Source organism: Stereum hirsutum (assembly GCF_000264905.1).
Source record: "Stereum hirsutum FP-91666 SS1 unplaced genomic scaffold STEHIscaffold_9, whole genome shotgun sequence".
Classification (NCBI taxonomy): Eukaryota; Fungi; Basidiomycota; class Agaricomycetes; order Russulales; family Stereaceae; genus Stereum; species Stereum hirsutum.
In genome coordinates this window covers 1,477,943-1,490,844 of record NW_006763139.1, presented here as the reverse complement: position 1 = coordinate 1,490,844, position 12,902 = coordinate 1,477,943, and the positions used below count along the sequence as shown (strand labels likewise).

The following is a 12,902-nucleotide window of genomic DNA, read 5'->3' as shown; positions in this document are numbered from 1 at the left end:
CGGAAAGCTCAGAGGGGAAGCAGAACCAGAGCGGGCACATGGGAGGTTATATAGCAACTGTCGGAGGAATTGAAACGCTGACGTGGACGGAATAGAGGCGTGTAATACTAAGATCCATTCGAGCTGGCAAAGAATGGCCATGCCAGTCCGTTGATCGGATATGATTTGTAGACCGAAGGGTGCGTTGGAGGTCATGCAGCACGAACAAATCCGAGATGATGGTCCATGCGACTAAGAGATGGCGATGCAATGGGGATCAATATCCCATATGGCGACCGTTTGTTGTGTATCCAGACACAACCTCGGGCTTTGCAGAAGCAAAAGAGCATCAGATGAGCACGTCCGACAATACAAGGTCATAGAGAAGGTCATGGAAGAGGAGAAACCGAGGATGAGGTTCGGGTGAAAGAGAGGTGGTGTGGCGTGTGGCGGCAAGGCGCGAGCAAAACATCGCGAGTCGCGTGAAGGCGGCAGACATGCTTCGTTCCGTCGCTCACAACAAAGTCTGCTCTCGTTCCTTTTCCTCCTCGACACCCCTCCTCGCATCTTCATCCACCGCGCACTGGCAGTTCCGTGGAAACCTCAAGAAGAAGGACCTCAAACGTTCGGAATATACTCCCCAACCAGTCCCTACCACAGTCAAGGCCGTCCTTACCCAGACGAAGAATCGGCGAGATGTCCCATCCACCGATACTAATCCTGCGGACACCAAATGGCTCTTGAGTCCATATACCCTTGCGGGACGTTTGAGGGGATTATGCGATAAGGGCGCCATGGACGAGGCCGTCGACATGCTCAAGAACGCACCTCTCGATGCGCAGAACATCAAAGTCTGGAATGCCATGATCACTTCGGCCTTCAAGGCTCGCCGGTACAAGCTTGCTTGGGAACTGTTCGTAGACGTGCGCTGTTCTCTACTCTTCACAATTTCATACTCATACTTATCCTGAAGTACTTTTTGTACAGTGTAAACGACGCGGCTTTGTGCCCAACCTGAGGACATACTCCTCCATGATGTCAGGCTACTGTCGCATCGAAGACTGGTCCCAATACTCAAAACAGCTAGATCATGTACACCTCCTCTACGAGCAATACTCTCCCTACCTGACCGGCAAGGGCATCCACGCCGATGACGATGCCACCGAAGTCCTATTCCCCGTAGCCCTCTACATCACCGTCCTCGGCCGCGCAGGGCTCTTCCAAAAAGCTTTCGACGTCTTCCACGAACTCCCTACCGAAGGTCCCCACGCTGCCGGCGCACTCATCTACGGCTCTCTCCTTGACGCTTTATCTAGACGACGATCACACCTAGACACGAACGACTCGGACTCAGAATCACGAAAAGCCATGGCTCTGGAGGCGAAGTACGTCTGGCGACGGATGCTCCGTTCGATGGAGAAAGACCCGTCCTTCGTCATGAACGAACGCATCCTTTCCTCCCTCATCAAAATATTCTCTCACGCCGGTCCCGCGCCTTCAGGCGACCCCGACTTCGCCTTCGACATCATCCGCGACCATTTCGGACTCATAGGTCCGGACGACGCGCTCCCGAAGACTCGAAAACAGAAATCCGCACACACCCAGACGGTCCCGCTCGAGCACCACTCCCTCCTCACCATCCTCCAATACGCCAACACGGTCCGCAGACCAGAACATTGCATCCATTACGCCGAACAGATCATGGCGAACGCGAAACGGGGCGGTATTCAGCTCTTTGTCTACCCCCACGCTATGGAAACCTTATACGCGCATAACGCATTAGCCCTCGCGGGGGATAAAACACAGGCTACGAAAGCAGCAAAGATGCTCAGTTGGGTTTTCCAGCGCGAAGGCTCGAGGCCGAGTTGTCAGCCTCCGAGGAAAGTGTACACTCTCGCGTGGAGGATCTGTGCGACCTGTGGCGACTTTGCCGCCGCGAAGAGGGTGTTTTATATGGCGACGGGCTACGCGGTGGACGAAGGGGCGAAGTATAAGCAGAGCTGGATGGTCAATAAGGGAGGCGAGCTGAGCGTGAGCGAGTGGTTGTCGGTGTTTAGGGCTGCGATGGCTTCGGGGGAAGCGGCGGCGGAGGACACGGGGCTGTGTGTGGAGATGTTGGAGGCGTTTGGGGAGGATGTGGTCAAGAGTTGGAAGGAGGTTGGGGCTACGAGAGGGGAGTTAGATTTGCAGGGGATTAGGACGACGTTTAAGGCGGGGTTGAGTGAGCATCAGAGGTTGGCTGCGATGGTGGTCAAGGCGGATAGCTCGAAGGCGGGGAAGGAGGCGGCGCAGGTGGTCAGGACGGCGGCGCAAGGGTTTTTGGCGAAGGTTGGTGGGTTGTTGGCGTCGGCGAGGAAAGGTGTTTCTACAGATTCAGAAGGGCTTGCGAGGGGAGCAGAGGTTGAGAGGACGGTGATTGAGGTGAAGGAGTCTACTGACAAGCCACGGACAGGGCCAAGGCGACGTTTGCCAATGCCCAACTAGTGTTACATCCTCGTCTGCTCTCATTTGTTGCCCTTCCCATCTACTTATTGGCTCTCTGCATATATACTAAGAACAACTAGGGATAATAAAACAGACGAACAGAACGATGACTCCGAGATTGAACGCCACATCTGAGCACCTGCGCCACCTCTGATTACTGTCTCCACGAAGTATTCACGCCCACGCTGACCACACAATACGAACTACTTTACATATACGCGAAATAAAGAAAAAGATCTCTGCTCTGGAGTCAAAAACCTGCGTCGCCTTTTTGGCTTGTTTAATGTGAATCACAGCCACATGGATTTGTTTCTGTTACAGGAAACCCAACGTTCTCGCCGCGTCTTGAAGTGGCCAGCGGCTGGTTCGATCTCATGACCTCTCGGAAGAGGAGTTATTGTTGAGGAATACCAACCACTAGACCACTGCGGCATTGATAGACTTGGGCGTACTAGTCATATATACGACTCTTTTACTCCGATATATCATGTTCCTCAGCTGTATTCTTCGTGAAACCAATTACTTTACTTTACAATAAATAGATCATCAAGGATAGACGAAGATTGCAGCTGAAGAACGCGATATATCAGAGCGAAAGAGTCGTATATATGACTAGTACGCCCAAGTCTATCAATGCCGCAGTGGTCTAGTGGTTGGTATTCCTCAACAATAACTCCTCTTCCGAGAGGTCATGAGATCGAACCAGCCGTTGGCCACTTCAAGACGCGGCGAGAACGTTGGGTTTCCTGCAACAGAAACAAATCCATGTGGCTGTGATTCACATTAAACAAGCCGAAAAGGCGACGCAGGTTTTTGACTCCAGAGCAGAGATCTTTCTCTTATTCCTGAATAGCACTCCGTACCGTGAATGCGTATTCAGCGCTGCAGCGATACGAAACGACATCACGAAAGAACACCCTTTCTATACAGGTCGACAGGAAAAAGTGCGTCGGGCAAGATGATATTTCCCGATGCTTTGTATACGACTTTGATACGACTGCTTTCCCGCGGATATATACACATTTCTCACCTGTTTTTTTTCACAGAACCATGAGTCGGATCTGAGTCGAGGAAAGCGAGGAGTTCGGGTGAGAAACGAGAATTTAGACGAGAAACAGCCATAAATCAACGACACTGTATACGAAGCTTGCCCGACCGCCCACCCTTCCCTTCACCGTCCACACTGCTTAGTATAACCCCTCACACGCCGAACCCTTCATTCTGGCCATTCTGAGTGAGATAGTTATTAAGAGCGTTGACGTCCGCGTTTCCGCTAGACTAGAAATCGAGAGTAGAGCATCAGCCTCTCTCAGACAGACCGGCCGTAGGCTATGTATGTATGTCGAAACGTACCGAACCGGTCATACCAGCCATTATATCCATCACGATCTGTTCGTACTGCGTGTTACCCTCGAGTGTGACGCCGCCGTAGACTTCAATGGCCGAAAAGAGCTCGCCTACCAGTGTGCGGTTTTTAAGTTGGGAACGGTAGTCAGCATGCCAGATGTATGTATCGACTCGGGGAAGAGGGAAAGAGGGAAAGAGGGACCCACTGTAGTCGAACGTTGGGCCTCCGTCTGAGGAGATATCGGTGATGATGCGTTGGGTCGCATCGACGTCTTTATCGCCTGTGTAAGTCTGGCTGCCTCCGCTCGACTGGCAGCTCGCCGTGTTCAACTTGCCCACGCAGCATAGCAGGTCAAGAAGGATCGATGCCCCACACCTATAGACAACCATCCCAAAGGGATAAAAGTCGCAGGAGCAAATGTATAAGCATAACGGACAAGTTGCGTCCGAGAGCAAGATGGTCCAACGCACCAAAGACCCGCACAGACACAGGTGATAGTCTGCCAAACGACACTCGCGTCCGAATCGGTGAGAGCACCGGCACAAGCGGTGGCGAGGGTACCGCAGATGGCTCCAGGGTCAATGTTACAGTTTCCAAAGGCGGCGGGGGCACGCTCGACGAAGGATGAGCCCGATCCGTATTTCACGGTGTCGCTGCTGGGCAGCGCGGTCACGGCCATGCAGGCAGCGAGGATGGAAAAGGTGAGGAGGGCTTGGAGCTGCATGGTTGACTCGGATGCGCAGGATGAATACTGATTACTGGGTTTTTGATTGTGAGGATGCGGGGACTGGGACTTGGGAAATGGGCATTTTATAGCCCAATAATCCGAGGTCGCGAATATTTCCGTTCATTGAGAAACCAGCAAAGACGCTGAGATGCCATATGACGCATGCATAGCACTACAACGCAGGCATAAGATTTGCGTTTTGGAAAATAGCTAGAAGATGCCCGAAACGTTCTTGGCACCCGGAGATCGTGAGGGCCGTTCTTGCCCATCAGGTGATACGATAACATTTAGGCTTGTCAGAGGTTGAAAGAGGCTGAAAGAGGCTGAAAGAGGCTGTCTAAGAGCGATCGAGTCATCTTTGCGAGCATCTTGCATGGAGGCGAATCCGCCCCCAAGACTACAAGTTGGGTTAAAAAAATGGATTACAGGGGATGATGATGTATTGAGCACCACCTTGATACCCACTCGGGTTTCGTTGTTGACTCCATGCCTTTACTGGACACAAAGCCTCGGGCTATACAGAGTGATAGCTCGATCACCAAATTAAATGTCGGTGTTCCGAGTCATCTCGATCGAATTGTGCAGCTCCCATGCTCACCAGTACATTCAATTGTCTTTGTTTCGACGCATACCCACCGACAACTTAGGCCGTCAGGCTGATCAGCTGTGCGACAGAAAACCCTGCCGAATTGTTTTGCATTATCAGACCCATACTGTGACATGTAGCAGATATAGGGGAAGGATCTACGCTCACCGGGGATTTACATTAGTCGATCCATGATGCTCCACTCCGGGATGATTGAAGGCGCTTGTCACGATATATGTGAACAGTGAATAAGAGGCTATGAAGTGGGGACAAATGAGGACGGTTCAAAGACCTGATAACTTACCGTGCTCACGTACCCCCTTCCGAGCTCGCCATCACCACCATGAAATTGCACTGGACATGCAGCCTCGCAATTCTCTCGACCGGCTTGCTCCAAGCCCTCGCCCTCCCTGCATACACAGACAACTCGACAACAACGAGTTCTCCCCTATGCCCCACTACAGGCAGACTCGGTAGGTGCGGAAGAGACCCTGGAAGCCTATGCGGAGTGTTGGGAACGACATGTATCCTCGCCTCACGCAACCCATCTAACTCGAAGGCATACCTAGGGGTCACTTGTGGAACCGCCGCGTTATGGTACGCCCATTCGCTGAGATTACTCGGTTCTGATCATATGCTCAATCGATTGCGTATAAATTATAGGTGTAGCGGTCGTGTCGCTCTTGACCTCTACCTATGCAATCATCACGACCCAGAGACGCCGTACGACCCTCCTGCAGGCACCAACCAGACCCAGGAAGACACAGACGTATTCGACGGATTTGTCGCCCAAGATGTAATCCCTGGTGAGTGAGAAAGAGCAGAATCACATCTTTCTAGAAACATTACTTACTTCGTGTGGGAGTACGCAGATGGTCAGACCGTTTTCTAACAATACGAGAGTGGTCTAGAGATGGGGAGGGTTTAACGAGTTAGTGGCATAGTGACCAAATATGATGTCAATTGTAGTCGGGCACGAGTTTTTGAGAGCTTCGAGAGTGTAAACTGTTCTGTGCGGCCGACTAGTTGAGCGCGGTAGAAACAGCGAGTGTACAAACCAAGACAAACTTACCTTGTGCAATGACTTCGTGCCTCCTGTAGTACGGGAGTCAGTGGTGGGATGCAAGTACCACAAGCAGTCATCAAAATCTAGGAGGTTCGACGTAGACTGTCCAATGTCTAGGTATCATGAATCCCACCCACGATGTGGTGGTCATCTGTCTGCTCATGGCCAGTACATATGAAGCCGACAATTTTAGAAGGCTTAAATGATGGATCATAATCGTGTCTTCATTCAGCCTTAAAGGAGGCGATGACTTCGACCAGTGCGTGGAAGTCACTAATATTAGTGGAGACAGGTAATCAACCTCAAGCGAGGATAATGGTCAGTTTTGGACGAAAGCAGTGGATTGAATATAGGGGTTTGGAGAAAAAAAATCTGATGGTGAGACAAGCTAGGAAGGGCTGATCATGAGCGAAGCAGTCTGGACGGCCATGAATATGCAGAACTCAGCGATAACAAAAATTGAGAGAGAGGGAGAGAGAGAGAAAACATGAGATGGTCATCAATATAGCTACGACGTAACAGAGTGCAAACAGCAAGGTAAGAGATGCAAAGTTGTGTTCATACATAGAATCTGGGGACAGGGACAGAAACGCGAAGAGTCAGTGACTCGTTAGCCACTTGTCACGAACGAAGAACTCACTTCTTGTTAATCTGATACAGCAACAAATTGAGATTGAATTTCGCGTGCCCATTAAATAAGGAGAGGGAGGCCTTGTCCTGGAACTGAGCCTGTAAGAGATCTTCCATCCGGATATCCTCGGTGAACAAGCGATTGGTGATCCCGAGTGCATGGTTGAAAGCTTCGACGCTGAATACGCCGACCTCGTTCGAAGACAACACCAGGTCGATCTTGTCGAACTGGCGGGGTGAGTATTGGTCGATGGAGAGAAGGATTCCCTTCTCGTAGAGGTCGTGTGCGCTGTATTTGAAGGACCCGAACTGCGGGGTCTTGCCTGAGCGCTGTAGGTCTCGGAGGTGGAAGTACTGCTTCGTGAAGGGCATGACGAAACGCTTTTTCCTGCGGCGAACGAACGTCTAAGTTTGCAAAGGACGGGTCTGAACGTAACAAATAGACCTACCCTTTGCCTCGCTGCATGGTGGCCATAGCAGTCTCAACATAGTTGTTATAGCTGTTGATCTGTTCCTCGAACTCCTTCTTGCGCTGGTTCAGATGAGTCAAGGCCTCGGACATGGTATTGATTTCCTGTTGACGTTGGAGTCGCGTCCGATGCTTGGAACGAACATCACCAGCAATAGCGTTGAGAATGCCTTGATATCCATCGTCACGCGTGATCTTCCCTATCTTCTCCAGTTCGAGCAAGAAGAAGATAGCATGCGCCTTGACCTCGCGGAAGGATAGCCTAAGAAACATCAACATCATTGAGTTCGAGCTCATCTATGTGAGAAAAACATGCGTACGATCGAATATCCTCGAGTCGATAGGCTGACTCTTGAGCAGCGCTTGATGGCATACGGGCAGGGTGTCGCAATTTATGGTCCGACGCCATCTCCGTTTCGAGAACCTCCTCCCAAGTCACCTCATCCTCCTCAGTCACAGGTTGCATCAGAGATTCGACCAGGTCCTTGCCAGGCTGCACGCGCAAAATCGCGAGGACTGTCCGCTTAGCCTGGATCCACAAAGTCTTTTCATCTGCGCGGGGGTCTGTAGGGAGAGCAAGGGTTAGGTGAACCCGGGTCGAAGTGCAGGTAGATATACTCACCACGAACGTGCGCGAAGCGGTTGGTGAGATCGAGGGTAATCGCTCGGTCCCTCGCGTCCTTCAGCTCGTCGTTGCCCAGATGTGGTACACCATCGAGCTCGGTCAGGATCACACGCAGGACGTCATCTCGACTAGGAGCCTAATGTATAAAAAATTTAGTGACTCTTTGTACAATCGACAAGGGTCAGGGCTGACCAGTTGTTCTAAGTGCTGTGCGAGAAGCGCATGCATGGCATACACTTCATTGGGCGAGATATAGATGGGCTTCGGCTGTACGGTGGCGTCGAGGAACTCGTGTGCGTGATATTGAGACTCGGCATCGGGTACATCGGCGACTGATTCCACCAAGTCAGACTACATGTCACGGAAGAAAACCGGGAGCTGATGCAAACCGTCTAGGAGCCACGCAAAGACCTGCTGCACAGACTTGCGGACAAAGTCGTTGATGGGGATGTACGCCGGCATGTCGTCTCCAAAGTCGCGACCTCCCGTGATCTGGGTAAGCACCTTCGAGACCTGAGCGAGATTCTTGCGAGCGCCAATATCGACGGTGTTCGAGACAATGTCGAAGGTCTCCGGGGTGCTAGAAGGACCCTTGTCAGATAAATCTAAGTCATCCGTAACAAAGCACTTACATGATCGCAGGGTTAATGTAGCGATAGTAGACAAGTCGGCTTATACACGACGCGTAGACTTCCTCAGAAGCATCAGGATATTTGGCCTAAAACGCTGTCAGATAAGTCTCCCAGTTGAGTCCAGTAAGGACTGACTTTCAACGCAAGCAGCGTCTCTCGCGCAAGATACCGAATACCGTAAGGCATCTTACGCGTTGACTCCGTGATCTGTTTGACGAAGGCATCTGCCCACCACTGGAGAACTTGTAGGTCTACAAAATAGGGTTTGAGAATAGAGGCTGAACATAATGGTTGTGTTACCTACGGCGAATGTACTCAGGACGTGTCTCAGGGTCGTGCAAGGCTTCTCTGAAAGTGATGTTCTTGGGCTTCGAAGTCGCTACCCCAGCCCTCATCTCTTCCAAATTAATCCTCGCGCGATAAATCTGTGAGGACAAGTTCAGAATTGTACATCACATCATATATAATGTTGTGATACTAACGAGTGTAGGATCCACTTCCAGGTCCAAGTCTTCCGATTCGATGACCTCGCGAATGAGCGGTTGGAGAACCTCTCGCACATGAGGTGCCTGTTTGGGACGAATGTAGTGGACTGCAACGTTGATGTAGATAGGGTGACCATGGACGATATCCTCGACGGACTTGGCGGTCGAAACCTCCTCTTGAATGGCGAGCTACGACCGACAGAAGTAACATGAGTGGTATGATCATGTTCAAACGAAGGCAGAAGCTTACCTGGAACAGTTTCAAAAGAAGATAATCCTCCCTACGATCTTGTCCGTACCCAAACAAAGTCAAAACAACCCTCTCCAACAGTCTCCGATTCTTCTCTGGCGAAGGCTCCAATGACACCTGACGGAACAAACGGCTGAGATACTCCCCTCTAGACTGCAGTAGATAGAACAGTTGCTGGTACAACTCCAACTTCCGTTTGGCCGCGTGGTCCAGAGTACTAGGACCAGCGAAAGGATCTCCATGAGCAGCAAGGACAGAAGCTCTCGCCGCATGAGCCGCGGCGGTATCGGCACCATATCGCCTTCGAGCCTTGATTAGTTCCTCAAAACTCTTGACATTCTGCACGACGAGGGCAATCTTTACGTCGAGATCATTGACGTCGCTCTCCAACGCCTGATTCTCCCGAATCCGCTCAACGACCTGTTTCCGCATCCGCTCGAGATCGACCTCCTCCTGGAAATCCGTCTCCGAATCGTCCAACAAATGCACGAAATTCTTGATAGTCCCGACGGTGACGTTCGTACCCAAGGTAAGCTGACGGTATTGCTCACGAGTTTCCTTGGCACGGAAAAGCGACTGGATCTTGACGACCTTATCGAGGTTCGAACGATAATATTGCATCTTCGCCTTGAACTTCCTCCGTTGCAAAACACCGCGAAGGAGCGCCTGGAGGTAAACAGCGATGCCTTGACTCCTCCAGAGATGATCGCGCCACCCGTAGTATTCACGCCTGACGAGGGCACCACGAGCGAGCGACTGGAAGCCAACGACGTCCGGCAGCCGGAACTCGAGCTGTTTCGTCTGCTCGCGATGACGGTTACGCGCAAGGGCAGCACGAGCCAGAGCCTGGAACCCACCAACGGACGCGACGATTTCCATCTTTGCTAGGGCCTTGTTCATGGACATATGTTGCTGTCGAGCTAGATTGGCGCGTGCACGGGCTTGAAGCTGCACGAGAACTGGGGTCGCTTTTCGAAGACCACGAATGAGAGTCAACAGCCGTTTCCTGGCCAAGTAGGTCCGGACTGCTGCCTGGATTCGAACGACGACGTGGCTCACGTCGTCCAGTTTGGCCAGCTGCGTCCGAACTCGGCGTCTCACGATGACTCCACGGGCCTGAGCCTGAAGACCAACGATTGAGGGATCAAGTGCATCCAGGATCTGGAGTTGTTGGGTTATGACACGACGCTGGAGGGCGCCTCGAGCGATGGCCTGGAAACGGATGATATCACCCATGGTACCGTCAAAGGTGAACGCGCGCAATTGCTCCTTTTGTGCTCGCTGAACAAGGCGTGCGCGTGCCAAAGTCTGAAGCTTTGTGACGGAGGAGATACTGTTCCTGATGGCGGCTTTGAGTTTCGCGAAGCGACGACGAACAAGGATTCCACGAATCTGAGCCTGCAGTTGGACATATGTCTGGGCTCGAGACTTGATTTGGCGTGTGTGCGATAACCAACGTCGTCTGGCGAGCGAAGCTCGCAAAGAGGCCTGAAGAGCAACGACCCAAGGTTTGAGGTGTGTTTGTTCCTCCCGCTGGTCTTCGACCTGCCGTCGCGCGAGCGCTCCTCTGCACTGAGCTTGAAGTCGTACGACATACTTCCCTGCGAGTTGTAATCTTGCTCGTTGCGTCCGTTGCGCTTTCCTCACGAGGAATGCCCGAGCGATGGACTGTGTGGCGACAATAGAAGGTTCATTTTCCAGCAATAAGCGATCGCGCCCTGCATAGCCACACGCATTCAATTGATTCAATGGGTATGTTTAACTAGCATGGGAGGACCCTGCAAACTTACGTTCGTCCTCCGTTTCTGGCTCGACTTCCGGTTCCTCGTTAATCTCCTTGGCCAGTTCCCGACCTACGTTCCCGAAGTTGGGCATCGAGACGCCGGAGTCCTTGAGTCCCTTGTGCGTCTTTTGCAGTTGATCATCGGAGAATTGAAGTCTTCCGAGCAGGTTGCCTATCCGCTCCGCGAGTCCACGGCGAGCGAGAAGATGACTTTATATTCTGAATTAGCGGAGTGCGATGGCAGTGGCAAGAAGAATTGCTACCTCAAAGCATGGATACAATAGATGACCTTCGGGAAGTTCTTCTTCTCGTACAGATCGGTCAGTTCGAAGATGAAACTCTGGAAATATATGTGAGTGACCTCGACCTATGCGAACGAACTGTATCACGAACCTCCGGAAGGCCGACATGCCGCACGAACGTGGTGAAGACGTTGATATTGTCCGAGTGTCGAAAATCGAGTTTCCTCGCCTGTCCCGGAAGTCAGAACATCGAACCACAGGAGAATATTCGAAACGCACTTCGTAGATCTTTCGCACGACACCTTCGCCCTCAAATACTCTCGTCAACTTCGCGAGCACGACTCCATTCCTCATCCCGTCCTCCATCTCCACCACCCCGAACCCAAGCTCCTCATCCAAACATCCCTCGATCCACTGTTGCGCCTCTCCCACGTGACACAAATACTCATACGCCTGCAACAAATGCCTCTGCACGTCCGCCCACAACCCCCTCGTCAACCTTGACGAAGGCAAAGGCGATACCGGTACGGGCACCGCGTCCCTCGAAAGCCGCAATCGACCAGGCACACCCGCGACGTCGTCTGTATTTGCGGGTGGAGGAGGAACCACCATGTCCTGTGTGACTCTCCTCGTCGGCGTAGCCCCGTTCCTTTCCATCAACCTTCGTTCTCTCGCGAACCTTCGATCCTCCAGAAAATCCGCCCGTTCCTTTTCCTTCTGTTTCTCGTGATCGACCACTTCCTCCTCCGCATCTCCGCTCGCGATCCTGGGTAAATGTCGACCGAGCTTCTTACCCATGATCTCGCCATAAGTCGAAGATTTCTTGCTCGCCATATATGAACTGCGATATGGTGCTGGATTCATGACGGATGATGTGGAAGGCGAAGAAGCAGGGGGCATGAAGGCAGGGGTCTTCTCGGGTGATAGTGTTCTGTTTCGTAGAAGGTTTGAAGCATTGGTTGTAGGTGTACTGGGACTATGCTTGTCGGCTGAGGACGGTGGAGCGTACTGACTCCCGAACATGGAGATAGGTCGCGGCCGCCGTCGAACAGGTGGTGTACTCGGTTCATGAGTTGTGTGGGAAGAACCAGAGGCAGAACGGTCTGAGGCTGTCGATGTCGATGAACCGGTGGCTTCTGGGAGGACAGCGCCGTCGGTAGTGTTTGCACGATTTCGAGAGGGAAATATCAGGGGGTCGGGCTGTTTAACGCTACTGGACGGTGGTGTGTGTAATGGTGTCGAAGGGAGATGGATCCGTTGTGGCGTAGCAGGCGAGAAGGGACCTGTCGTGGGTGAGTCGTTCTCGACGGATACGCCTGTGAGGTTAGGGGACAATGGAGATGCGATAATAGGCGCAGGCATCGTACGTCGCTTCAAGAACGTCGGTGTCCGTATCACATCCCCGACTGTCTTAGAAGGAGTATCGTCCGTGGTTCGTGAGCGTGAACTCTCAGCATACGGAGCAGCAGAACTTCGCCCGATAGTAGAATCCGTACGATTCCTAGACATGGGAGGAGGTGTCGGTGGAGGTGTGTTGTTGTCATTCATAGCAGCCTCCGCCCGTATCCTTTCCTCAAACTTCCCTCGAACCGCATC

The 12,902-nt window shown here is 52.1% G+C and overlaps 3 protein-coding genes across 3 annotated transcripts; 1 reads left to right on the top strand and 2 right to left on the bottom strand.

The window, feature by feature from the left end:
* Positions 1 to 476: 476 nt before the first annotated feature.
* Positions 477 to 2,555, top strand: STEHIDRAFT_169498 (uncharacterized protein; the record flags this gene model as incomplete). The annotated part of the gene is made up of 2 exons (XM_007305571.1): positions 477 to 902; positions 967 to 2,555. The coding sequence occupies 2 exons, from the start codon at positions 477 to 479 to the stop codon at positions 2,461 to 2,463; spliced, it is 1,923 nt and encodes a 640-aa protein (XP_007305633.1). The 3' UTR covers positions 2,464 to 2,555.
* A 1,108-nt stretch (positions 2,556 to 3,663) lies between these two features.
* On the bottom strand, positions 3,664 to 4,535 carry STEHIDRAFT_158257 (uncharacterized protein; the record flags this gene model as incomplete). The annotated part of the gene is made up of 4 exons (XM_007305570.1): positions 3,664 to 3,741; positions 3,817 to 3,920; positions 4,017 to 4,186; positions 4,282 to 4,535. The coding sequence occupies 4 exons, from the start codon at positions 4,533 to 4,535 to the stop codon at positions 3,664 to 3,666; spliced, it is 606 nt and encodes a 201-aa protein (XP_007305632.1).
* A 2,291-nt stretch (positions 4,536 to 6,826) lies between these two features.
* Positions 6,827 to 12,104, bottom strand: STEHIDRAFT_59822 (uncharacterized protein; the record flags this gene model as incomplete). Its single annotated transcript, XM_007305172.1, has 15 exons — positions 6,827 to 7,208; positions 7,270 to 7,551; positions 7,610 to 7,853; positions 7,912 to 8,037; positions 8,091 to 8,246; positions 8,304 to 8,494; positions 8,547 to 8,632; positions 8,682 to 8,797; positions 8,851 to 8,971; positions 9,029 to 9,220; positions 9,282 to 10,999; positions 11,072 to 11,274; positions 11,328 to 11,404; positions 11,458 to 11,535; positions 11,586 to 12,104. 15 exons carry the CDS (start codon positions 12,102 to 12,104, stop codon positions 6,827 to 6,829), a joined length of 4,491 nt encoding a protein of 1,496 aa, XP_007305234.1.
* Positions 12,105 to 12,902: the final 798 nt, after the last annotated feature.